At 38.3% G+C, this 27533-nt stretch overlaps 1 protein-coding gene across 8 annotated transcripts in view; it reads left to right on the top strand.

Moving 5' to 3' along the window:
- The window catches only part of DGKB (diacylglycerol kinase beta), a 703399-nt gene that overhangs the window by 48649 nt on the left and 627217 nt on the right, over positions 1-27533 (top strand). For all 8 annotated transcript variants that reach the window (XR_007479225.1, XM_049714819.1, XM_004263483.3 and 5 more), the window contains exon 2: positions 9733-9993. Coding sequence is in view for 7 of the 8 variants with exons in the window: in XM_049714819.1 (XP_049570776.1) it covers positions 9924-9993 (70 nt within the window). In the remaining variant the exon portion in view is untranslated. The remainder of the gene's footprint in view (positions 1-9732; positions 9994-27533) is intronic.

Here is a 27533-nt window from a genome sequence, read left to right as displayed (position 1 = left end):
GTTCCTGTTGAAAAAGTCCCAGGTCAAATAGATTGAAAAAAGCCATTTAATGGCCTTCTTCCTTAATCAGTATCCCGTTCTGAGAGTGGAAGGAAAGGGTTATTCTTTTTCATTTTCTCCTCCTTATTTGGGGTTAAATTTGTATTTGGAAAATGTTTATAGAAGATACAAACAGGCCTTCTTCCCTGTCAAAATATAACAACAAAAAAAAAGGCATACAAAATGGATCTTTTCTCTTTCTGGGTTCAGGATCTTTGCCTTTTTCCAATATATTCTGCTAGGTTTTTATTTTTTGCTCCAACATTCTCAGTCTTTCAGCAATCCATTGCTGTAAAGTCCAGAGTTAGAAGAAAACCTATGTTATTTATACTCAACTCCCAAAGGCTCTATTCCTCTCTTCAGAGGGAGATGGAAAATACATAGCAATATGAACTTGACCATATAATGTAAGAATGGTAAATTAAAAGTTAAACCCACATACACTCATATACATTTTTCATATTTGAGCATACGTGAAAATGTAATCATCATCATCATAGTAGAATAACAGTTTTTTGTACTTTTGTATGTTTCAAATATTGCTCTAAGTTACTTCTTTTCATTATCCCATAACAAACCACAAAATACTCTGTGCTTTAAAGCAACCATTTATTGTGCTCATGGATTTAGTGGGTCAGGCTTTTAGAATGGGCTTAATGGGTTGGCTTGTTTCTGTTCCACTCTATTTGGTGCCTCATCTGGGGAGACTGCCAGCTTGGAGAAGGGGGCTACTTGATAGCCTGGGGTGGGATCATCTGAAGGCATCTTCACTCACGTACTTGAGGGATGATACTGGCTATTGACTGAGACTTCACTAGACTGTTGGCTTGTACACCTATGCATGGTGTCTCCAAATGGTCTCCTCACATGACTAGTTAGGGCTTTCTTCTAGAAAGTCAAAGAGTATCACTTCCACTGTAATCTGTTGATTAAAAGGTAGTCATAAAGGTACTCACAAGTACACGGGGAAGAAACAGACATCACCTGTTGGAAGAGTATAGCAAGTTTCTAGAAGGGTACTTTACATTCAGGGCACTTTACACTCAGTATTTCACACTGAGAGAAGTTCTACCTAGTACATAATCACCATTTTCCCTTCACCTTATGTTCTTTATTCTAAGATGTGTCCTCCTTAAAACCGTGTGTGGAAAGAAAGAGAAAATTCACTTAAAGTAATTTTCTTAAGAAGAATAAAATAAAATAATAATCCAAATTAAAAACCGGGACTACAAAATGTAGACAATACAAAGCTTGATAGATAGATTTCCCTGTTTTGCACTGTGAAAGCTTTCCCTTAGAAGTGTCAGCAGAGTTCAGAAATAACACAATTATGAATCTTATATTAAGCCACCCCATAATCTTCTGAAAGGTTTGTAGACTTCTAATCTATTTTCCCCATATGCATACTATATGTATGTTCAAATTAAATACTATAGATATATCTTAAATCCTTAGTTACACAAGCGAGGAGAAAATACCCTCTATTGAGAATCTTTTATTTATTATGCATCGTGCACATGTTATTTCATTAAATGTTAATACCTCTGGGAGGTGGGCGGCATGATCCACTTTTCATGAAAAAGGAATTAGATAGGTTAAGTGAATTGCTTTACCTAGGAAAGACAGCTCAGAACTTGAATGAGTATACAGATCTATCGGATTCAGAAGCAGTAGGTTAAGAATGTGATTAATTGTCCTTTATTTGCCTTAGTCTATAATCATTTAAAATCAGGCTGTTATAGTTTTAAATTAATGGATAGCAATATCACATTAGCTTTTAACTCTGCCTGCTCTTTTTACTATATGCCTTTAGTGAGCTCACTTTACGACATTTGTATGTAATTTTTTCATATCTTCCCACTGTTATTTTCCTCTTCCCCCATCATTGCCTAACTAATCTGTCAGCTAATAACATACATAGAGATATAAAAATTGTGAAAACCTAAGTCATCAACCAGAAATCTTCCATTTTCTAAGCACCAAATCTATAAAACCACTTGCATCTGTACACATTGGTAAGATTAATTTTGGCCTTCAGATATTTTATGGAACTTCTCTATTAAGGACTTTTAAAGTCCTTTTTATTTTTTAAGGTCTTTGAAACAGCAGTCAGTTTCTCTCTCCTGAAGCTTGAACCATTCCTACTATAAATTCTTCTCTTCAATTTACAAATTTTTCCAGTGATTCCTACAAAGAAACAAACAAACGAAATCTATTGGTTCCGTATTCTTCTCTCCATCGCTACTTTTAGCTCTCCACTCCCCCTCACGATCACACTTATCAAGGAGTTGATGATATTCACAGTCTTCCCAGACTCAATTCTACCATGCAACCCATTCCAATTTGGCTTGCTCGGCCTCAGAGAAATTGTTTTGCTAAGGTCACCAGTGACCAGCACGTTGCTTTTGGATATTTCAATTCTCTTCTTATTTAAATACTCAGCAACTTTTGAAAAGTGCCTTCTATCTTCTCTTTAAAGGATTCTTTTCTTCCTCTTCTGTAGTCTATTTGACACCATATTCTTCTTCTTCTTTTTTTTCCAGTGTTTTTCCACTTCTAATTGCTAATATGGGAATTCCTTGGAACTTTGTCCTGGGCACACGTTCTCATACCACACACTTTCTGCAGATGTGCTTCATATTTCATATTTGTCCCTTCAGATTCCCTATGTATCCTCTTCCCATTTTGCTCTGTGACTCATGGGGCAATTTTATATAAACTGCACCAACGGCTATCTTTGCCTTCTGGCTTATGATTGGGTTTGGTCAGTGAGAGGCACTGAAGGATATTGGAGAGTTGGAAGATGACAGGATAAGGGAAGTTATTTTCCCATCTCCTGCCCAGCTAAGTCATTCGAAGAGTGATACATCCTGCTGCCTAAGTCCATGGCTCCTATCAAATGATCTTGTATACTCTGGGGTTTCTTAGCTGCAACATCCCTAGTCCCTTCAAGCTTAGGGTCAGTAAGTTCCCAGCTTTTTCTAGATCAGGATACTGCACCAGCTTCTATTAGCTCTTTGAACCTCTGTCCACACTTGCTAAATAATCCTTTTATTAAACTCCTACTTATTCATTTTAAGGGTACCGTCTGTTTCCTATTGGGATCCTGACACATGGGATCCTTCACCAGGAAACAAAGACTTAGGTGGAGTTACAGTTACAAAGGCTTATCTGGAAATTATTCCTGTGAAAGATAAAAAGAAAGAAAAGCAGGATCAGGCAAAAAGAGCCTTCAAACAATGAGGCAGAACTCATATCTGGGAAAAGAAAGAAGGTGGGAGATGCAGGGTTGGTTATGAAAAGCTTCAGATTATAATGCAGACATGACAGAGTCTCAGCCGGTCCACTGGGGTGTTCTGGAGCAAATAGAGATCATTAAAGGATTCCCCCATTGGACAAAAGTGGCATGACCCTCATGCATCCATCATCTTTAATCACTGACCTCTACCTGTGAAGAGTATGACCTTGGTTCAAAAGCTGAATGTATTCTAAAGGCAAAAGAGCTCGAGGCTGTCAGTTAACTGTACTCTTTGCAGCTGAATGCAAGTTCTTTCCTGAAGCCAGAGCTTAGTAGCACAGCTTCATGGCTGCCATATCAGGCAAACTTATGTATTTCTTCCACATCTTTAAACATCGTCTGTGTCAGACAACTCACAATATCATACCTCTGTGTCTCTTTTATTAGCCCTAGGCCTATGTCACTGTCTACTAATCCTTTAAACTTAGATGTCTCTTCATGAATTTAGCACATCCCAAAACAAATATACTGATTTTTCTATTCTTCTCACACCTGATACTGTTCTAGTATTTAGGAACTTTAAACTCCACCTTTTTTGTACCCTGTGCTCAAGCCAGAACTATAGGAGCCATTCTTGATCCCCTCATCCTGCATACAATGTATCCTATTCATTATCAGATCTGGCTACAGAAATGTATCTTGAGTTTGGCTTTTTACCTTCATCTTTACTATGACTTTCCTAGTTAAAGCCACTACCAGCTGTCATCCAGTTACTGGAATAGCCTCCTATTTGGCCTTCCCACTTCCATCCCTGTCACCTTCCAATCCACTGATTAGAAAAACACTTCTTAAAATATATGTGGACCATGTTTATCTCCTCCTCAGAATATGTCAATGGCTTCATAATTTACTTAAGATAAATCCTCAGTATGGCCTCTAAGAATGTCCATAATGTGGCTTTTACCTGTTTCTGTGGTCTAATTGTGTGCCTCTTTCCCTCGTGCTCACCAGGCTCCAGTCATACTTGCCTTCTCTGGACTCTTCTAATATTTCTATTTTTTTGTCTGTTTGTTTGTCTCCTCACTTCCGGATTCTGCTCAGACTGTTCCTCTCACTCAAGTTTATAACTATTACTCAACTTTTATGATTTAATTTAAATAAAAGTTTTCTGTGGATTGCACTCTGAATCTCTTAATCTGAATCAGGGCTGTCTTTTGTACTCTCATAGAATTCCATTACCTGTATTTCATATAACTTATCACAGTTTATAATTATTTATTTGTGCAGTTGGTTTGTTTAATGTGGATCTTTCCCCCAAACAAGATCCAGGAACTGTCTTACTTATAACTACATCACCAGCACTTGGCTCAGTCCCTAGTATGTCACTGGGTCTCAATTTAGACTTCTTTTCATGGATAAATGAACAAATAATTATAAATCAAGTGATAACAGTAATATTCCATTTAATTTCGTCCTATTTTTCTTTCAGAGGTTCTAGGATTGATATTTTGGGTCTCATCCTTTTTCACTTCTGTGATTTTTCCATGGGTTACCTTGTATTTGGGGATTTATGACCCTTGAGACCCAGTAAATATTTTCAGTCATCCTAATACCTTAAATTCATATACATAGAGTCTTCATTGTGCCTTAGTGTGTATTAACTTTATTCAATGATCGGAGTCATCACATGCTGACTTTGAATAAATATTTAGAAATCTATACTTAATGTGACTAACATACAGTGCATCCAACCAGCCAGATCCATTTATCTAGACATTGCTTGTACCTTATTCGTGAGGTAATTGATTTCCTTTACTAACTATGGAGACTGTGTTTTAGTCCAGGTACAATAGGCCAAAGAGCCTTCTCCAACTCCTCCAATATACTTATTTCCTGCCACCAACTCACTGAAGTGGCACACCCATTCACTAGATGAGAATGCACTCCAACAGCCAGCAAAGTGGATTCTTCTTGGCTTTCATTTTATATGCCTAAAGAAAACCCCTTGCAGAGGAACAGGAAGTCTGTGAAAGCATCATAGGGAATCTCAACTGAATACTCTCATTTTCTTTCTATACATTTATAAAGAGGCAGAGGCTATAAGGAAATGTTGCCATCATTCCTATCTCCTTCTGAGGCATAGAAAATAGCTGTGGCTCTTGATATAATATTACACATGCAACATTTCTCTTTACAGACTTATGATATGTTAGTTCAACTAGTTTAAAAGATTTGATCAGGAGAACCTTCTCCATTTGTACCCCACCCTTAATTTTTTTCTTATCTGGCTACATGTCATATGATGAGAACTACCAGAATTGTGAGAAACCAAAGGCTTCCAGGCACCCATTAGGAGAAGGATGAGAAGTTTTATTCAAAGCATATGGGTGTTGGGATTAACCAAATCTAAGAACCAGAGAATTTACTGTGCATGGTTCAGGGATGCCATTACTCTCTAAATACCTCTTGCTAGAATGCAAATGCGTTAGATCAATCCAGAAATGCTGTTTTTGATACAAAAAGTAAAGACCTACGTCGACAAGATCACGCTAAATAAAGGAAAGCTAAGTAGTGTTTTTGTTAAATATCTACAAATAAGTTAAATATTGTCCTGATGCTCATGTGTAAGTGTTATTATTAATTGCTTAACTGACATCTCAATTATGGCATTCCTTGGGAATGATTCTCATTTATACAAAGTCAGTTATATTTCACAACCCAACACAAAAATTCTGTGAAATAAAACTTTTTTTCTTTTTCAACTGTAAAAGCTTTGTATCTCTAAGCACAACTTCTTTTGTTTATGTCCATTCAGTTGAAGGGAAGGGGTGAGGCCTCTCAGGAAAGTGAAACCCATAGCGACTCCTGTTCCTGACTCCTTCCTTATGAGCCATTTTCTCTTTATCAACCTCAGGGGCTCCTTCTAACTCTCCTACCCATGTTTTTCATTATGAAAAAAGCCTTTAAGTGAATTCATTCTATAAATATTTATATATACCAAGCACTCTTCCAAGCACTCTTCCAATAACACTGAACAAACAGATAAAAATCCCTCCTCTCATGGGATGTGTATCTTAGAGCCCATGAGAGGATGGTGGCACAAAATCTAACACGTACGTTCAGATGAATATCAAGGGCAAACTCAATACGTATTTTTAGTTGTTTTGTTCTTTTTGTGGAATCCCATCAGGGCTTAAAACCACTTAACGTTACCCCTAATTCTAGTGTGAGGAGACAAATATTAAATAATATAAATACCTTAAATATTTGATAATAAGATGTTATATTCAAAACAAAAGTGTGATGGAGGGATGGTGTGTAGGAATGTTAAATTTTAAATTGAATGACCAGGCGAGACTTTACTGAGAAGATAGCATTCATCTAAAGATCTGAAGGATGTCAGTTAAGCAGTCTTTTTTTTTTTTTTTTTTTTTTTTGCGGTACACGGGCCTCTCACTGTTGTGGCCTCTCCCGCTGCGGAGCACAGGCTCCGGACACGCAGGCCCAGCGGCCGTGGCTCACGGGCCCAGCCGCTCCGTGGCATGTGGGATCCTCCCGGACTGGGACACGAACCTGTGTCCCCTGCAGCAGTGGCAGGCGGACTCTCAACCACTGCGCCACCAGGGAAGCCCAACCAGTCATTTTAAATTTGAGTTTCTTACACTAAATTAACTGGGGAATTTTAATAAATTTCAGCACAGGTAGCCAGGTGGAAAACTATAGTTAATTAAGTAATGAATTAGTATTCTAATTTATTAATTAACTTGTTGGTAATTTATCAGACAGACCTCTGGAATCATCTCAGTTCATGACTACCCATGGGCGGTAAGGGGTAGGCCATGTTAAGGAAAGGAGGGAGCTCAGGGGACCAGCTAAGAAGCTATCACAATCCAAGTGAAAGAGAAAGAATCTGAATGAAGACACTGATATTTTTCCAAAATGACATTTTCCCAAAGTAATCCGGTTTCTGGCCTTTTTTGTGTTCTTTCATTGCTCCTTACTACCTTTAGAATAGTGCCCAAACCTCTTTGTTTGACATTGAAATCCTTTCAAAAATTGGCTGCTTACTGGTTTCTCTAATAGGTGTGTCTGTATTCCAATAAAATTTTATTTACAAAAATAGATTGTGGGCCAATGTTTACTGCAGTCAGCTGTTTGCCTACCCTTGGTCTACTTTATGGGACTCTCTCAGTCTTAGCACATGGCTTCCATTCTAAAAGTTACCTCACTAGTATCAGAAACTGCTGAATTCACAGCCAGTATGTCAACATTCCAGGTAAGAAGTTGGAGGAAGAGAAAAAAGATTAAAAGAGCACTTGCTAGCTCTTTCCTCAAATAGAACCTTCCTATATATCTCACCCAACATCCACTTACATCTCACTGGCCACTTCTTTGTGCAAAGAACCTGAGGAATATAGCTGTTTAGATGGATATATTTTCATTTAATAAAATTAGGGTTCTGTTACCAAGGAAGAAAGAAAGAATGGATATTGGGTGGGTTTCTAGCAGTCTCTGTCATATCTATCAGATTTTAATCACCCGGTGTCAGTTTCTTCATTTGTCAAAATGGAACACTATTAGCACCTTCACAGAGTTGTTTGGTGAAGGTTGAATGATCCAACACAGGAATGCTGTTAGGAGAATGCCATGCACACTGTAAGCTCTCAGTAGGACTGACACATTGTTGGAATTAGCCTTATTTTCGTCTTTTGTGTTTTGATCTTTGTTGTATTTCCAGTGCCTAGAATGCTTTCTAGCACATAGGAGATCAATAAACACTTTTTTTTTTGAATGAATAAATGAACCACCATTATCATCAGTTTAGGTTTTTAGATAGCAGGCAACAGAAACTGATTCTGGCCCACTTAATCCCTTATTAAAATAATGGTACTTACTTCTAGAAGTGACAAGATACCTGGAGAGTCAGACTCAGACAGGGACAGGTATCCTATTATTGCTGTAATCATTTAGACCAGAGCTATTTTCACACTGTGCTTGAATAACTCCACTCAACATTTAAAGCCCCATGAGATGGAGTCTAATGATCAAAATATGACGGAATCATCTGTCTCCCTTTGGATAGGAGAGAACGGAACACCTTTTTTTATAGTCCCACCAAAATGGCATGTAACTGGGGAGAAGCAAAGAATTAGGATGAAATCCATGTGAAGGATGAAATCAGCAGGAAGAAACTGGGTGGAAAGCACAAAGAAATATCCATCACATGTTCTTATTCCTTTTAGTTTGTGTTGCTTCCACAAAGTCATGGTTGTGATGTAAGTGCATCCCCTGGGAAGAAAAAAGACCTAGCAATTTGGCCTCTGTTAATGCATCAGTATCTGCATTTTTTTTCCATTTAAAAAGCCAACTACCACCTTATAAAACTGATTGCAGGAACCCTGAAGAGATGAGACCAACAAGAGTTTTTTTGTTTTTTTTTCTTAAGGATAAGATGACAGAATATGACAGTGAGGTTGTGGGATTGATAGAGAACAGTGAATAGATATCGAAAAAAGGTTAGGCACTAATGCCAAATACAGGTACCATGCCTTTAGGTAATGACATCTATATGCATAATCCTTCCAGTCATTTAATTTCATAAATTATCTAAATAATTGTTTCTAAATATTTTAGTTTCTATAATGATTACAGTGCCAGTCTGCTTTGTTACTGAGCAATTGATTACTGTCTCTGATAAAAAGTTGAAACCAGATGGTTTTTCATTTTGTTTGCCTTTTCAGATGTAGCAGTGAATGTAGGTCCATGACAACCTAGGGGTTTATTTTTAAGCATGATTCACAGTAGTTCCGTCTACTATCATTATGAAAGTCTGTCAGACATTTGGAATTGCTTTAATTTGGTAAATTTTATTGAGATTTTTATAGATGGTAAAATTAAAATTATCATTTTTTTTAATTGTTAGGGGAAAAAAACCCAATTTATATAACCTGCCCAAATTGATTTGCATAATTGCAAATATATGTGCTACCACTGATGACCATTCCAAACCATTGCTGGAAAGCTGGTAGACTAGCAGACTGTATATTTAGGGAACTTTAGAGCTTATTTAGCTTCACTTAATAATCTGGGTCTAAACATAACATTTGTTTAGATATTAAAAAATTGATAAGTTTAGATTGATAAAAATGACACCCTTCTTTGCTCTTGGAATGAGCAAAGTTTAAAAAACTGAACCAAAAAAAAGTCTCCTTGTATGAAACTAGACCTTATAAAATTTTCTTCACACTGTATTTTTAATCATATTTCTTCTATGATTTGGTGTTAGAAAATGTGTATAAAATGCCATTAGAGTGAGCAATTAAAGATTATTATGCAAAATAGAATAACTGAAATATATTATTTAGGGATTAAAAATCTTTAACATTCTATAACTTGTCAATTTTTTTCTTTGTTTAATGATACTAATCTTTCAATCTTTCTTTTTCTTTCTGCAGTGCTTTAATACGTTATTGAAACTACAAACCCATATCCACAGTGGTCTCGTTGTTGACAGATTGCATATTTTGAAAGCTTGAGGTATTTTATAATGAAACATGCCATGTGGAAACTTTGAAGCATAAATTCTGCCAAACATCTGAATAAAGAATTTCTCACCTGGTATGTAAGAGATCTCCTCACCACCACCATGACAAACCAGGAAAAATGGGTCCATCTCAGCCCCTCAGAATTTTCCCAGCTTCAGAAATATGCTGAATGTAAGTATTCATATTGATAATATGATTTGACTTGGTATTTGCACTAAACAACGTAATTATTTACTTACCAAAACAGATTATAAATCCCATTCAGCATTGGGATAAATACAGGTGTGTCTTTTGTGTTTTCAAGTAAGTGAACTTGAGACTACCAGTTTGGCATGAGAAAAAGGAAAAGGTAAACTTAAATTGAACATTAGATCTCAAAGAAAAAGAACTAGAACTTTAGATGCAAAAGTGAACTTGGAAACACTCCCGCTGTAATAGATGTGAAGCAAACGATGAGATAGTTTGGGAGAATGGAGACTGGTGAGTCTGTAACCAAGAAGAAGGATAAGCAGAAGTAAGGGGAAAAGTGGGATTTTTTTTTTTTCCTGCATAACATTTCAAAAAGATTGGGAGTAGGGAGTCATAGATACATCATGGCATTGAAATTAGAGGTTGTAAAAGAAAGAGAAGGTGTAGGATCTTACACCACGTTGTTTAGTGTGTGTATTGATACAAAAGATAGGCCATGGTGATTCACTTTATAGTATGCAATTTTTAAATATGGTAAGCTTCTTTACACATAAACAGTAAAATTGTATTTATTTATTGTTTTTACCATGGATTTTCAAAAATACATCTGTTTCACAAATTGAGTTTCAACAATAAATATGGGTAGCAACTGTGTCAAGGTATTGAAGAGAGAAAATGAAGCAACTAATAAATAGGAGGGAGCAAAAGGCTGGGAGCACGATGAGTAGACAAAAAATAATATGCAGGGAATGTAATAAGAATGGTTAGTGTTAGAGAATAAAATGCAAGAAGTGGAAAGCAAAAAAAGAACCAATAGCACGCAATAGTGAAAGCGGCAAAAACTGGAACACCTGGAGATGCTTATGCAGAGAATTGGGTCATGTAGGAGAGAAGTGTCAGGAGTGTATTGAATCATATTATGAAGAGGCAGAGAAAAGGATTAAACTCAAATGGAGGATTGGAATAATAAGAAATAGATATGTGAGTGAACAATAACACATTTACGGGGTACATAGTATAAGTCAGGAACATTAATAAACAATGTATATCATCTGAAGAGGCCAATTTCATAGGTTTTCCAGACTTCTCCTAACTGGAGAGCTGAAGTGTTCTGGGTGAGGTTATCAGAGTGCTGGTGGGTATTTGTAAGGGAGATGCAAACCCATGTAACCTGTAAGTTTTCTCCATCAATAATGATAAAAATACAGCAACTATCAAATGGAGGGGAGAATCAGAAATTGTTGACATCAAAATGTGGTCCTTATACTGAAAAACTGTTTTCAGCCACTGAAAGCACAATTCATCTACTTATCACATGAAGATAATTTATCCCAGAATGGCTGAATTCTTGTCTGCATGTTTATACTCAGTGATTTCTAACCTGGCTAAAAAATGATTTACCTATGTTTTGTAATTTCTATATGCTCTTTACTGTTGTGATATATCCAATAATTAAGTAAATATGTCTGAACATCTTCTTTAGGGAGAGTATTCTGCTTGGCACTGTAGGAGATGCAAATATGAACAGATATGGACCCTCCCTTTTTGGAATTTACAGTTTAATGAAGGCTAGAAACTAATGGATAAACAACTCTAGGATAAATGATATCTAGGTGAAATATCTAAGTGCTACAAGCAAAGTTTAGGGATCTGTAGGGCAATAGTATGCAGCTAGAGATGGAAAAAGGGAAGGCTTCATGGAAGAAGTAGAATTTGAAATGAATCTTAAAAAATAGATTCATGGTAAATGCAGAAAAAATGATATAAATAAAAAGAAAAATTTAGCATATATTTGAGGAAGTGGGATGAGCTACATTTAGCCACACTACAAATTAAGGGAGTAAGTGGAGGTAAGGCTATAAAAATGAGATAGAATTTAAATATACAATGCTCAACTTGAGTTAGGCAGTGAAGAGTAATTGTAGAATGTTAAGCGTAGGGCGACATGAACAATGCTATGCTCCAAGAAGCTTAATTTACAAATACGAAAACAGTATATGTGACAAAGAGACTGAAATTAGGCCAGTGGGCTACTGGAATAGACTAAAAAAAACGTGGATGGAGAATGATGACCAGAAAAGCATAGATTCAAATATTACATCATTAAAACTAGTGGAAGAGAACTTGGGCAATAATAAATTATGAGAATTGAGAGAGAGAGAGAGAGAGAGAGACAGAAAGAGACAGTTCTAAAATTTAGCTCTAAAAATTTGACTTGGAGGACAGGGGAATTTGGTGACATAATCTCCCAAGTAAAATAAACATAATGGTTTGGTTTAGATTATGCTAAATTTAGCTGGATTATTAAAATATATTTTCCAGTGTTCGGGTACTTACAGGAAACATGCCTGTGGAGGCACTAGTATAAAATAGATAAACTATTGCCATAATAGCTAAATTATTATTTACAATAACTTTTGCTTAGATAGTCAAATTGCATTTGAACTGATAAACAGAATTTAGTACTAAAGTATTAAATATATTACAGGCTGCCACTTTTATTTTATTGGCTAAGGAATATGGAGGTACATTTAATTATATCATTAAAATGCTTGATTTAGTAATAGGTTTGCAGAAATACCTAAGATAAGTGGTAAAAAGAATTGTCATAAATGTAAAAGTTCTAACCTCTTGAGACAAAGATTAATGGGCATTCAATAAGTTGGTAGTGAGTAGTGGCACAGTGAGTATAAGAACATGGTTAAAATGGATCTTATGAGAAGACATGTTAACTGTGAAGGAAATAAATAGTGCTGATTCCATGATCATTAGACTTGCTACTCTTTTTTAAATAACCAAGACAACAATGAAGAGTGTTAGACCGAATCCTCTAAGAAGTTTCCTGTATAATTAAATAGCAAAGAATGTTATGATTAGATGGATCTTTGTGTAATGAATTGCCATTGTCAAAACATAACAGAAAATAAACTTATTATCCTGAAGATTATAAAAGTGGTATATTTTCCATGCTATTCAGTACATGTGATCAGTTTATCAGCAGCATTTAAGGACCAGATTTTTCATGTTGCAATGCAGTGTTGGCAAAGTGACATCCCTCTGTAGTCTATTAGAAAAGTGATATATTAGATTTTAATTGTTTTGTAACTTTCCATAAGAAATTGTTTATATGTATTAAATGACTAAATTTTTTAAAAGTTATTAATTTAAGTTTAAATTTGCAGCATGCTAAGATTATATCTGATATATTTCAAATAAGTGTTCTGTACGCTTTTGGGGAATGGGGTGGGGTTGTCAAATTCTTGGTTGAGATGAATGAGTTCATGAAACCCCTACCCACAAAACCAAATCATTCAGTGTTGGACTTAAATAATACCATAAAGATCTTTTTCTCAAGTTATCTGATCTTGAGTTCTCTCCACAAGTGCCACAATATATCGTGTCGTATTCTGTTTAGGCTGCTATAACGAAGTACCATAGACTGGGTGACTTGTAAACAACAGAAAATTATTTCTCATAGTTCTGGAGGCTGAAAGTTTGAGATTAGGGTGCGAGCATGGATTCTGGTAAAGGTCCTCTTTGGGGTTGCAAACTGCCAACTTCTTGTATTCTCACATGGTGGAAGGAGCAAGAGAAGAGCAGCAAGCTCTCCTGGGATTCTTATAAGGGCACTAATCCAGTTCATCAGGGTTCTACCCTAAGAACCTCATCTAATTCTATTTACCTCTCAAAGATCCCTCATACGGCGAGGTACGGTTTCAACATATGCATTAGGGGAGACACAAATTTTAGTCCATTACACCCTGTAACTATACATATTGTTTCAGTTTCTAGGCTTTCCTCATAATTAATTGGGGGAAAAATAGAGGGACGTTGGCACAGCATTCCCGGCTAGGCAGGTAGCACATCAGACAGCTGTGTTCAAATCCTGGTCGTACCATATTTTAGATGTCTGACTTTCAAGTTATATAACATCTCTGTCTCCCAATTTTCATACTTGTAAAATGGGAAAAATAATAAATAATGTCGAATGTTGTAAGGATTAAATTGAATGAGTTAATATATGTCAAGTAATGAGAACAGTGCCTGGTGAGTTGCAAGTTATATAACTGTTTACGATTATTATTTTAATAGAGAGGGAGTGAGTGTGTTATGTTGGCTGTTTGAACATATTGTTGACGATCAAGTTAAAAAGTGCTGCATTTTAGAGCATTAAGAGCCAATGTCTTTTTTTTCTGCTATAAGACCACATTCTTCCCACAAGGTAGAAGCTTCTGGTGCTGTTGGCAGCCTCGGATCTGTGTTGTCCCCACAAAGGCTGAAGGCAGCTAATGTGAAGCCTGCTGTGGCTGCCTACAGCATGCTGAGCCCATGCTCCTGTTCAGGGTTTCAGGCTGAGTCCCTCTATGGGGAGCATTTCCATTGATATGTGGGAGAGGAGTATCCTTTTCTTTTCCACTCTTCATAAAAAGTCATCCAAACTGTTGTGATAAGACGGACAGCTCTCACTCCTGCCATGTAGAGAATTGAGCTTATCACACTATTAGTTTGTCGTTGCTTCCTGGAATCTTTTCATGGATAACAATATTTTCTATGTAAAATCTACACAGTATTTCCAAGTGATTCATTATCTGCCCACGTATCGTCACTTAGGATTAGCTTTTTATTTGCTGTATACAAAGCGTGTTATATAGCGTGTACATTATTTTTGAAAAATACTATGTTATTACAGTGGGAACACTTCCAAACTCTCATAAATTGCATACTTTTTATAGCAGCTGGCATTGTAGAGAGTTGCAGAATTATTTGATGACTTGTTCTTTTCAATAAGGACCAGCATGCCCAATATTTGGACCTAGTGTACAGTTTCTTCCATTGAAGTGAGGCGTGTGGTGTGGCTTAGTGGAAAGAGCACAGGCTTTGTAGGCAAACTAATATTCGACAGTGTTGAACCGCAGCCCCAACTTTAACTTACTAGCCTTGGGACCTTGGGAAGCTTACATGTACTACCTGTGCCTCAGCTTCCTCACCTGGAAAAGTAGAATTCTACCTCACAGTGTTGTAGGATTTAATGAGACAGTAATCATCATTATCGTAAATAATCGATTTTTAGTACCCTATTCTAAATAATATACAAATATTAATTCATTTAATACTCACAATAAGCCTTAGAGGTGGCAGATGATCTGAGTCAGGCACATTGCCTGGCCTATTGCTGTGGCACAATAAGCGATAACAAAGATCGAAACAGTAGTAATTCATTTATATTTCTTACAGAGATCACTTTGTTAATAAACAGATTGGTAATCATGTTTCTAAAATAGGGGAATCTAGAACCCAGGATTCAGGTCCTCTTATCTCCATCAGCCACAGCCATCTCTCAAAGGGCTTTTGTACACAGGACAAAGCAAAGAAGCAGAGCTTCTAACTATGGCTTTGGCCCCAGAACACCTTTCTGCTCCCTTATCCTGCTACATGGCGGGGATCCTGTGTCAACCTCCGTGAGCAGTTATCATCATTCTACCCACGCTGCTATTCTCCCGTCTCTGGAACCTCCTTCACTCTTCCTTATGAAAAACATAGGAGGGAAAAGAGAGGAGAATAAACTCAGGAAACAATTATAATAAAAAATTTGGTAAAGTGCTTGGCCATTTTAAGTAGCTTTCCTCTCCCAAGAAACCCCACCCTCTAGCATGATGATCTGTGTCTTTGAGATGTGTTTTGTGCTTAATCCATACATGATGGGTTAAGGAGACTGGAGGGAGAGACTAGACCTCCTGACCTGTGCATATTCAATTTATTGTTAAGCAAATTTAGATCACATATTAGCCCTCTTTCTAATTTGTCCCACTGGGATTAGCTCTTAAGTTTGTCCTAGGCCCTTTGTTATTGTACACTGACTCTGTTTTGGGAGGCCAAGCCACTTAATTACTCTCTTTGTACAAGACAGAAGAATAAATGGCACAGAGTCAATTAACCTAGTGGCTGAGAACACATAATTTGGTGTTAGATTAGACTGGGTTTGAGTTCCGGTACCGTGATGTGCACCTCATTTTCTTCACCTTTGTCCTAGGATTGCAATGATGATTAAGTGTGAAGAGGCCTGTGAAGTGCTCAGGGCTCAATCAGTTATTGTTTTGATGAGGCTCATGATGGTGGTGACTGTGGTGGTTTAATATCAAATGAGGACTTTTTGTTCTTTGATTTATGACTCCTCAGTTATACTACTTATGTGGAACGTCTTGATTTTCCCTGACACTTGTCTGAAATCAGGATCTCTGACTCTATTTTAGATAATACATGTCTCTCATTTCCGACCCTGTTTCTTCTGATTCACATTGATTAGCTCGGCAGTTCCTGGCTCTGACCCAGATTTTATTTCTGGAATGTATGTTGGCTGCATAATCTCTTTCGCCTCATCTCTGGCTCCAGTTCCTATGTGTTGTACTGCTTCAGACTGAATTTCCTGTTGGTGGCTTCTCTGGGTCCATATACCTTAAGTTTTTCAATACCTAAATCTGCAGTAGTAAAAGAAAGTAATAACTATGAATGTCTAAGTCTCCATTATTTTAGTATCCTAAAAATATATCATTTTCAATGATTTTTAAACATCTTTTTCATCTTTTCAAACTTGCCCCAAAACCTTAAATTAAGTTTTATGGTCAAACAAACTTTAATAGTGAAGTTAGGACTTCTGTGAAGTATTTTGGTCAAAGTGGACCAAATTAGACTGTGATTGAAAAATTCACAAAATCTCAGTGGCTTAACAAAACAGAAGTTTATTTCTTGCTCCTATTACATTTCCAAATCTGAATCAGCAAATGGTTTAATTTCACATTATCCTTGATCAAAAGTCCCAGTCAGATGGAGCAGTCATCAACTTTAAAATAGGCAGATGCTGTGACAGAGAAATAGACTTTGTGCATTGGGTGCTAGCTCTTAAGGCTTCTCCCTGATAATGTTTTGCTTACGTTTCTTTGGCCAAAGCAATCCACATGACCACATCTAACTTCAAGGGAGTAGAGAAATGCATTCCTTCTGTCTGTCCAGCATTGGGGGAGACTGAACTACTTGGTGAAAACTACTAGTGTGGACAGTATCACACAAATAAAATATAACCTACTATTTACCTTGGAACCTTAAGCAAGTCATCACAATCACTTTAAGCTTGTTTCTTCATCTTATAAAAGGAGGACAGTGCTCCCCACCTATAAATAATTACTCTTGTTTTTATTACTAATATTAGTATGACAAATTGTAACAAAAGTTATCGCAAAGATTCATACAGATTAAATTATGTACTTCATCCTTAATTCAGCTGTAGATTAAAGGTTGTGATTTGCTAGAAGTTTCCTTAGATGCCACCACCCACATTACAGCAGGAAGTGCCGCACACACACACAAATATGAGTCTGCAGACTTAGACGGACTTAATTTTACTCGCTGGTCGTTATTCAGCCAACAGTACTGAGTACCCTTCACTCTTAGGCATTATGCTTGGTTCTAGGTAATACAGAAATGGATAGCGTAGATCTTTCCATCAAAGAGGTTAGTCTATTCAGAGAGACAAATATCATGGCAAACGATGATAAAGCAGTGAAATACTTACTCCGGATATTATATATGCAAGATTCTTTTTAATTGAGGTACAGTTTACATAAAACGTTGTTTTAGGTGTACAACATAATGATTTGATATGTATTGCAAATGATTACCACAATAAATTTAATTAACATCCATCACCACACAGGTAAAATTCTTTTTCTTGAGATGAGAACTTTTAAGGTGCTCTCTCTTAGCAACTTTCCAATATACAGTACAGCATTGTTAACTATAGTCACGGTGCTCTGCTATACTTATAACTGGAAGTTTGTACCTTTTAAACACCTTTACCCATTTCATCCCCCGGCCCCTTGCCTTGGGGAACCACCATTTTGTTCGTTGTAAGTTAAATTCTGTAAGATTCCACATGTAAGTGAGACTTTACAGTATTTGTCTTTCTCTTTTCTGACTTATTTCACTTAACATAATGCCCTCAAGGTCTACCCATGTTGTCACAAATGGCAGGATGTCCTTCTTTCTAATGGGTAGATTTATATGTATACAAATAAGTTGTAAAGAAAATTATATATAAAATGTTAAATGCCATTTATATACCATTTTTCTGTCTTTACCATTATCTTTACCATTTATTTGTCTACGGACACTTAGGTTGTTTCCATGTCTTGGCTATTGCAAATAATGCCGCAGTGAAAATGAAGATGCAGATATCTCTTCAGGATATTGATTTTATTTCTTTCAGGTATATATCCAGAAGTGGAATTGCTGGAAAATATGGTAGTTCTATTTTTAAATTTTGGAAAACCCTCCCTACTGTTTCCATAGTGGCTGCACCAATTTACATTTCCACCGGCAGTGTACAAGGTTCTTGTGCATATCCTTGCCAATACTTGTTATCTCTTATCTTTTTGATGATAGCCATTCTGACAGCTGTGAAGTGTTATTGTGATTTTTCAAAATTTTTATTTATTTAATTTTTGACTGCACTGGATCTTTGTTGCTGCGCACGGGCTTTCTCTAGTTTCAGCTAGCGGGGGCTACTCTTTGTTGCGGTGTGTGGCATCTCATTGCGGAGGCTTCTCGTTGCAGAACACGGGCTCTAGGCTCGTGGGCTTCATTCAGTAGCTGTGGCTCGCGGGCTCTAGAGTGCAGACTCAGCAGTTATGGCACACGGGCTTAGTTGCTCGGCGGCATGTGGGATCTTCCCGGACCAGGGCTCGAACCCGTGTCCCCTGCATTGGCAGGCGGATTCTTTTTTTTTTTTTTTTTTTTGCGGTACGCGGGCCTCTCACTGTTGTGGCCTCTCCCGTTGCGGAGCACAGGCTCAAGATGCGCAGGCTCAGCGGCCATGGCTTACGGGCCCAGCCGCTCTGCAGCATGTGGGATCCTCCCGGACTGGGGCACGAACCTGTGTCCCCTGCATCAGCAGGCGGACTCTCAACCGCTGTGCCACCAGGGAAGCCCCAGCAGGCGGATTCTTAACCACTGCGCCACCAGGGAAGTCCCCTCATTGTGATTTTGATTGGCATTTTCTTGATGATGAGTGGTGTAGAGCACCCTTTCAGGTACCTGTTGGTACATGATCTGCAAATAGGCATCTTTCTCTGAGACACTGTGTGTTTCACTCTGTAACCTCTATGCTGTGCCCTGGGGATCAGGCAGTTAAGAATGGATTCTCTGTTACAGGCTTGTGGGACCCCAGAACATAAACCTCACTGGCCACCAGAGCCAGTTAATCAAGGGATGCATCCCCTGGGCCCAGCTGCAAAAGCTGCGGCACTAGACCTGTGTGCAAGCTCCTTTCTGGTATATTAAGCAACCTGGAGTGAGGCAGGGGGAGACAGAGCAAAGGTGGTGCCTGCCTCTGCAGAGTATTGCAGTCAGCCCCTAGATGTGTATTAAATTAGATACTTGCGCCTCAGGCCACAGCTTTTAAGATAAGCAAGTAGTCCTTTTTAATGGAAAGACTGGACATCTTTCCTACACAAAATATTGCATACTTTCTCCTGGAAGAAACCATTTTACTCATTTAAAATTCTGTATCACTCCATGATCTCCTCCCTGTGGTATTGATCACATTAATGTGTACCTGTATCTATATCTCTCTATCTATGTACAGACATCTGATAAGCAATACATAATATATTCTCATTTTGAAATTTGAGCATTACAGATTTTAACCTGCTGCCTCTGCACTGGACCTGGGGGCTTAGCCACAGGGAGTCCGCCTGAGCCTGTGAAGAACAGTTTCTCAGTTCCCTATAGCCTGTGGGTCTCTTAGACACAAGCCCCACTGGCTTTCAAAGCTAGATGTTTTGGGGGCCCGTCTCTCAGGTGGAAGTATTCAAAGTTGGGGCACCATATGTGGGGTTCAAACCCCTGGCTCCTCAGGGAGAAGCTGGGAGTTGTGAGCTCTCTCCCAGTTGTGTGTCACCACAGTAGGGGTGGGGTTCATGGCAAGCTTGTGCCTCAGTCTCTCCTACCTATTTTTTTTTTTTTTTAATTAATTAATTAACTATTTTTGGCTGTGTTGAGTCTTCGTTTCTGTGTGTGGGCTTTTCTCTAGTTGCGGCAAGCAGGGGCCACTTTTCATTGCGGTGCGCGGGCCTCTGCCTGTCGCGGCCTCTCTTGTTGCGGAGCACAAGCTCCAGACGCGCAGGCTCAGTAGTTGTGGCGCACAGGCCTAGTTACTCCGCGGAATGTGGGATCTTCCCAGAGCAGGGCTCGAACCCGTGTCCCCTGCATTAGCAGGCAGATTCTCAACCACTGCGCCACCAGGGAAGCCTTCTCCTACCTATTCTGATGTTGGTTTTTTCTTCTTTACCCTATGCGTAGGGGTCGTTCACGTTCACCTAGTTTACAGAGTTCTTTCAGAGCAAATTATTCCATATGTAGCTGTAGATTTGGTGTGTCCACAGGAGGAGGTGAGTTCAGCAGCCTCCTATGTCACTATCTTGAACCAAAATCTATGCAAGACTCTCCAAGAGCTTTTAACTCTTCGTGTGGATAGGTATTGAAAGGGGAGTGGAATTGTAATTTTAATTGAAAGTATTGAATGGGGGTTAAAAAAGCAGAGAAACTCCAATTAGATATCAGAGCATGTGCTGAGGCATGAAAGAAGGTGACACATTAGGGAACAATTGGAAGTATGTGTTGGTATATGTACCTATTTGTGTCTGAGCATGTATGTGTGCACATGGACATGTGTATAAACACTGAGGGCAAGATTGAAGAATTCAGCAACAGTCATAAAATATGGATCTGTGAATGGCATTAGTAAAACATTGTCTATCGACATACAGTCATTGGGAGAAAATAAAGATATTAACTGAGTGGAAAAGAAGAGAGGCAGAGAGAATACCTAAACTACAATTACAGAATCTTAGCCGTGAAAAAAAAAAAAAAAGAGGAAAAATCATATCTAAAGTTAATAGAATAAAAAGAGGGATTTTGTTCTTTCACATAAGAGAAAAAGACATGTTTATAGGGAACAAGGAGGGTAGCATATAAAGGGAAAAACTTGGTGCTGAAAGATTCTGAGCTTATGGCCAAATCTAGATTTTTGTTTTGGTTTTATTCAGTTTTCTTAAGTACTTCTCTACTGTTTATTTACTTAATGTATTTGTTTTGGCCGCTAGCAAGTTACATAACCTTTCTAAAGTTTAATTTTCTCTGCTGTGTAATTAAGAAAATAATAAAACCTACTCACAAGAATGTTGTAAGACTCAAATAAAATAATATGTGCGGAAATGCTTTGTAAAATGCAAACTACCATATGTAAGTTAATTATTGCTTTCATTGTTATTATCATTAGAATGTTCTGAGTTATCTTTCTACTATTTCTTTTCTTTTTCTGTAGTTCAGTATCTCTGCTTCTCCCAAGTACACGTTTCTAATTTTATTATATATTGAATTTTACGTTTGCGTCTATGAGATTATGTGAGAAATACATTCCTACTTCTTGTGGCCCAGTTTTCCAGTTTCTTGTCAAATCCTGCGGCCACTTTCAGGGCCTTGCCTAGGCATCTTCAGGTGTAAGGATTATTTTCTCATACCCAAAAATGTATTTTATAAGGAAGAACATTGCCAAGACTGTAGCGGTCTGAGATCTTACCCTACTTACAGTGTAAGAAGTTAGTGTGCTGAGGCGTCATGACGCTAGAAGAAGATGCAAGACTCCTGAGGCAGAGAAAGAGGACTTTGTTTATCATGTCACAGAAAACATCATGTACCTCGTGCTTTTATTGGCTCCCTACTTTATTTTATTTTATTTTTAATTAATTAATTTATTTTTGGCTGTGTTGGGTCTTTGTTGCTGCACGCGGGCTCTCCCTAGCTGCGGCAAGCAGGGTCCACTCCTTGTTGCGGTGCACGGGCCTCTCACCGCGGTGGCCTCTCCTGTTGTGGAGCGCGGGCTCTAGGTGTGCAGGCTTCAGTGGTTGTGGCACGCGGGCTCAGTAGTTGTGGCTCGCAGGCTCTAGAGTGCAGGCTCAGTAGTTGTGGTGCACGGGCTCAGCTGCTCTGCGGCATGTGGGATCCTCCCAGACCAGGGCTCAAACCCGTGTCCCCTCCATTGGCAGGTGGATTCCTAACTACTGCGCCACCAGGGAAGCCCCCTACTTTAGTTTTCACAGGGAAAGATGAAAAGGGCCAGGTAACCTTTGCACAAGCAGTGGGTTGAGTCATAGGAGAACTCCAAGTTTAGGGAAGCTGAATGTTTTTTAATAGACAGTAAACAAACCTTCCGTTTGCTCAACAGAGGGTCACAATCAGTGTCTCTCAAGGTTTTTCACTCCAAAAACATCCTTGAAATGATAGTTTAGAGAAAAAAAAGTAGTCTGTGCCCCTGCTTGTAAAACCTGCAGAAACATGAAAGAAACATTGAGAATTGTCTCCCAAAGAATATAAGCTTATAATAGTCTTTACCACCATAATCAGTAGCCCAGAAGTTGATGAAAACACATATTTTCCCACCAGGTTGCCTTTCATTCTGTATAAAGGCAGCCTCAGACTTGTGCCCAGAAGTCTCCTCATCTTGGTCTCTGATCCCTCTTTTTTCCCTGTGCCCTACCACTGGGTTTTCAGATCCATCCTATTTGTGCCCTACTTTTCAAGCTAGGAGACTCACCTACTTTTCTGTATTCATCCAGGGAGGATGAAGGGGAACCCATTTACTTACAGGTATTTTAGAGTCTACTCTGAAAAATAGGCTTAATTCGTAAATTTTATTTAAAAAAATTAGTTTCTTAAAACACATTTATGCACACACACACACCTTTTTCTTACAAGTAGCAATCACCATTAATTTATTTTTCAGTGCTTTATATTATAGAATGAACACAGAAAGGAAGGATCTGGGAGAAAGCGACAAATAGCTCCACTCCAGGAAAGTCTCCCCTTTTGCTGAATGCTTTGAGAACTCCTTGCAACTGAATGAACGTTGAGGGTCCTGCCCCATGTCATAAGTGCCTTTGGAGCAGAATGTGTTACTGTTTGAGCTTCTACAGCTGCCAAATGATAAATGACTTCTAGACCTTTTTAAGGCTTAGTTTCTTACTAGATTAGGATAATTCACTGTCCCTTGAAACCTGCCCCCAAGCTGAATACAGTGGGAAATCAAAACTCTCAAATGAAAAATAAAATCAGGAAAAGAGTAACATGCTGGTAGCCACGGCTTTGACTTGGAGAGGAGAGTCCTCCAGATGTTTACACAATTCTGCCAAATCTTTCTCGTTTATAGTTTCCCTATGGATATCAGAGATTAATAGTGGTATTTTTAAATTTTTGCCGAATGAAAGGCTTTCTCTAGAAATTTACTCATAAAAGCTCTGCTTTAGTTAGAAGATATTCAAGGAGGTAGCCTGTAATGAAAGGAATCCCAAAGAAAGCATAGAACAAAGGATATATTCTGATTATTGGTGGGATATGATTTGATGTGATTACTGAAATACCCTATTACCAATATCAAATTAACTGGTTGTGATGGGAAAAAATACTGCATACATTTTTTTTAAACTTATGAGTCTGAATTATTTTAAATAAACCTTTCTGGGAGGGCACATTTTCCCTTCCACTCCCCTCGTATTCACTTCACGGGTGGCAGAATTTAAAAAAAATTAAACGTCTTAAACATTTTGGGCTCTTTGGGGTCAGAAAACTTGTACTCTAATGATCTCCAGTCTTTTTTCTCTCCTTGGGTGTCAAAGACATCAGGTGTTGCTCTCAGCGTCTCTGGGAAGTATTTCTGAAGCAGCAGTGACTGCTTCCATAGGTCATTTATGAGGCACTATTATATGGTACAGCTCCATTGAATGATAATTTCTGCTATTTCCAAAGTTGCTCTCTGGTGAAGGGAACCTTTCAGAATTCTTCCTTCTTTTTCCACTATTGGCTGCCATCACCATTATATTGAGTTTTCTGCTAATTTCCCTTGTATTACCTTATCTCCCAGTGTGATCTAAAAAGCATAGAGTTGAGAAGTAAAAAGCAATACCATTAACTTAAGAGTTCCTTAATGTAGTCCCTCAAAGAATCCATCTTGGAGAAACAGACATTTGTAAATTGATCACTGGTAAAATTCCATGTGTCCTATAATTGTATGTTGCTTCAGTGTTTCTGAGTCCAAATTCCACATTAAATGAAAGAACTCTTTCTCCTACTTTGTAGTTTCCCTTTCATCTACTCTTTTCAGTTCCTTGGGTATCTGAAAACTTTCAGTATCAAAAAAAGTTTGTACTTTGTGTTTGGCTTCTTTTCACTGTAGTCTGTAGGCTGAAATATTTGGAACTGCTCTCATGATATTTTTGACCTCTAACTGACCATACAAGTTGGCACAAAGGCATGTAAGGAGAGCATGAGAAGATGCCAGTCAGTCTCTCCTGTAAGAGGTAAAGAATAGGGCAATACCTAAAAGAAGTTGGAATTGACCTTAGTTAGCAACATTAGTCTGCTTAACAGGTGCTGCGTTCACGTGCAGGGGCTTCTCAGTGCAGTCAGCCCAGGTGCACAGAACCTTGTACATTTAGACCACTGAGAGTTATGTCCATAGTCTTTCTAGGGAAATGTGGACAGTGATGCCCAGAGATGAACTAAATAATAATAGTCCCCTGAGACTCTGTCCAGAATTCTTCCTCTGTTAGTGCAGACACCTTGGACTCTTTACACTTTTCTCAGGGTCTTGCAAGTTAGGGGCACCAATAGGACTCTATTACAGGAAGCCCAGTCAGATCCAATAGGATGTCATTTTGTCCAGCTCTAGGAAAGAATCCGTTCGAAACATAATTTATACATATAGCCTGTGCTCTGCATTCCTCCCGATTGCACTGGTGTGGTGTGGTGTCCTTTTGCACTGGTGTGTCCTTTTGCACTGGTGTGGTGTGGTGTCCTTTTGAAGTGGATCCCATAGCTTGCCCATGGTGTCACCTCTACTCATGAGGTGAGGTTTGGAAGTTCTTATTTCAGCCACCTAACGTGTCCACTAACATCTCAGCTCTCAATTAGCCGTATCTTATGGGTTGATATATGATCCCTCCTCCTTCAACTCTTTCTGTTTTTTTCCTGGTTCTCCATAACCTCTGACTTTTCTTGATTCCCTTGAATTAATAAAAACCACAGAGATATCCAGACATCTTGGAGAGGTTGATCGCTGGCAGAGCTTAGCTCTGGGCCATGTGGTTGCTCCTACCAGGTCTTGTTTGAGTCTTAACTGGCTTTCTTTTCCTAAACCATCCTCTCTAGCATATTTTGTAAAAACTTTCTAGTGTATCACAGAATTGCATATATTTATTTTATGTTCTCTTGCCCAGGTGCTTAAGAACTTAGCATATGTATCTCAACATTTCCTAATTTAATGAAAATTTGCTTTCTAAACTATTGATAGCACAGAGCTCAATATACAGAGATGCTGCCACTTTCTCAAGATTTCTCCAGATTCTCCTCCATATATACATATCCATACACACACACACACACACACACACACACACACACACACACACACATCCTCCACATAACATAGCTTGCTCCTAACTTTGGAGTGGACACAGCATTTTCAAAGCCTATGTTTCTTCTTCAGGTTCACTGTAGAGTCCAAGATGACTCCATGTTGTCAGTACTTGTCTCTTAAAATGCTCTATGTCTCTCTAGTGTCAGTTTAAATGCCACAGTGGAAGCTTCTGGAACTTTCTATAGAATGCTTGATGTAGGTGTAGCCATTCCACAAAACATCAAAAATCCTGGGCAATGCCTTCTCCAACTGTTCCCATGCTATTACTCCATACAATGTTTAAAGGGTGCTCGGGAACAGTCCATGTTTCACAAAGAATGTAACACCACTAGTGTCTGATCAAAAATATACCTAGAGTACAAAGAAGGAGACAAAACATTTATTCATCTATTCTGCCCTTTCTTCTCCTGTTTTGCTTCTTCTTTTTATAGCCCTTTGTAGTGTCTTGGCTCCATCTTGCCTTAGTTCCACAGGATCAACGCTGGCAAGACCATTATTTTGGTGTCCTATGTAGTCACGATCAGCTATTATTCATGGCTTCATCCCATGAGGACAAAAGATAGCTCATTGCAGACCTTGGGTCTATTTTAGAGTATTCAGAATGGTGCACTTTTAAAGCAAGCCAGATGTTTGCATGCTGATATTTATTATTGCTCAGAACACATCTTGGATGGCAAATATAATATACTATCTAATACTTATAAAGAGATTATCATGAGTTCACTTTGGTCACATTTTTCTAAGTGCCTATGCTTTAACATATTTAATCCCCATGGCAGCTCTATGAGGCCAGCAATTATTATGATTATCTCCATTTTACAGTTGAGGAAACTGAAGCTCTGAGAAATTAAATAACTTGCCTAAGATCATAGAGGTATTAAATTATAGAGCCATGGCTCAAATCAGGTGGACTGTGTCTTGGATCCATGCATTTAATCACTCTGCTGTACTGATTCTTTATATGTTATCCTTTGGGTGATCATTAGTTTAAAAACAAAGTGTAAACAAACAAAATTGCTCTCCAACAGGAATGAGAATAGGAAGGGGAAAAATGAATAAAGGGACTAGGAAGTTCAAATTATTCATAAAGGAGGCACATGTTTGCTCTGGCTAAGAAGACAAAATATAAAGTTGATATTTCTTGGAGGCTGCTGGGCTGAGAAATGGATCATTTTCCATGTGTTTTCAGTACACCTTTTAAGGCAGCCTTGAGGTAGTTCCGATGGGCAGGGAGTTGGAGTCACTTTGAAAGCAGTAAGAGACTCATGAAAAAATCAGAGATTGTGGGCAGAAGCTTCGATGGAGAAGGTACATTTCTTCTTGGCAGAATCCACTTCCAGGCTTTAGTAGGGAGAAATATGAAGAGGTCCGCCAAAGTTGTTTGAGTATGCATTTAAAGGCTTGACTCCTTTTTACTGCAAGTTTAACGCTACAGCTCTGTGCAAGCCCCTGAGCAGGGTAGGTAAAATCAGATAGGCTGCCTCAGGCAACGGTAGTAACAAGAAATGTTGAAGGTATAATCCAGTAAGTGGGCAAAGGGAAGTTTGCATTTGGAGAGTTAATGCAGTTGACAAAAATGAAATGAATTAGTCAGGAAGCCCAGGATAGCTCTGTATTTGTGTTCCTTCAGTCCTCCACCTCACAGTCTAGCCTTTGTTGCTGTAATGTACAGGTAAGAATTCAGTTATGTTTTTGTTTTCAAAAGGTAGGAATTCGATTTTACTTTTGTTTCGAATAGAGCGTTAATTTTAAGGAAAGAAGAAATTGCCTGCCTCACTTGTTTAACTTGTGAACCTTTGAAAAAGTATTTTTGGAGGGTGGTGGCAGTGCCTTATTAGGAAGCAGCCAATGAACAGCCTGGTATAGCTGAAACACCATCCTGCTCTAGAGAGGAGCTCTTCAGTTCAAGCCTGTTGGGTGCCATGTATTTCCCACCACCCAGGAAAACATGCAGGACAACAGCTGAATGACTGTTCTGTAGTATCTCTGCTCACCTGTA

This window comes from Orcinus orca, chromosome 9 (genome assembly GCF_937001465.1).
Source record: "Orcinus orca chromosome 9, mOrcOrc1.1, whole genome shotgun sequence".
NCBI lineage: Eukaryota > Metazoa > Chordata > Mammalia > Artiodactyla > Delphinidae > Orcinus > Orcinus orca.
Note: the sequence above shows the minus strand (reverse complement) of the source record. Positions and strands in the feature narration are given on the sequence as shown.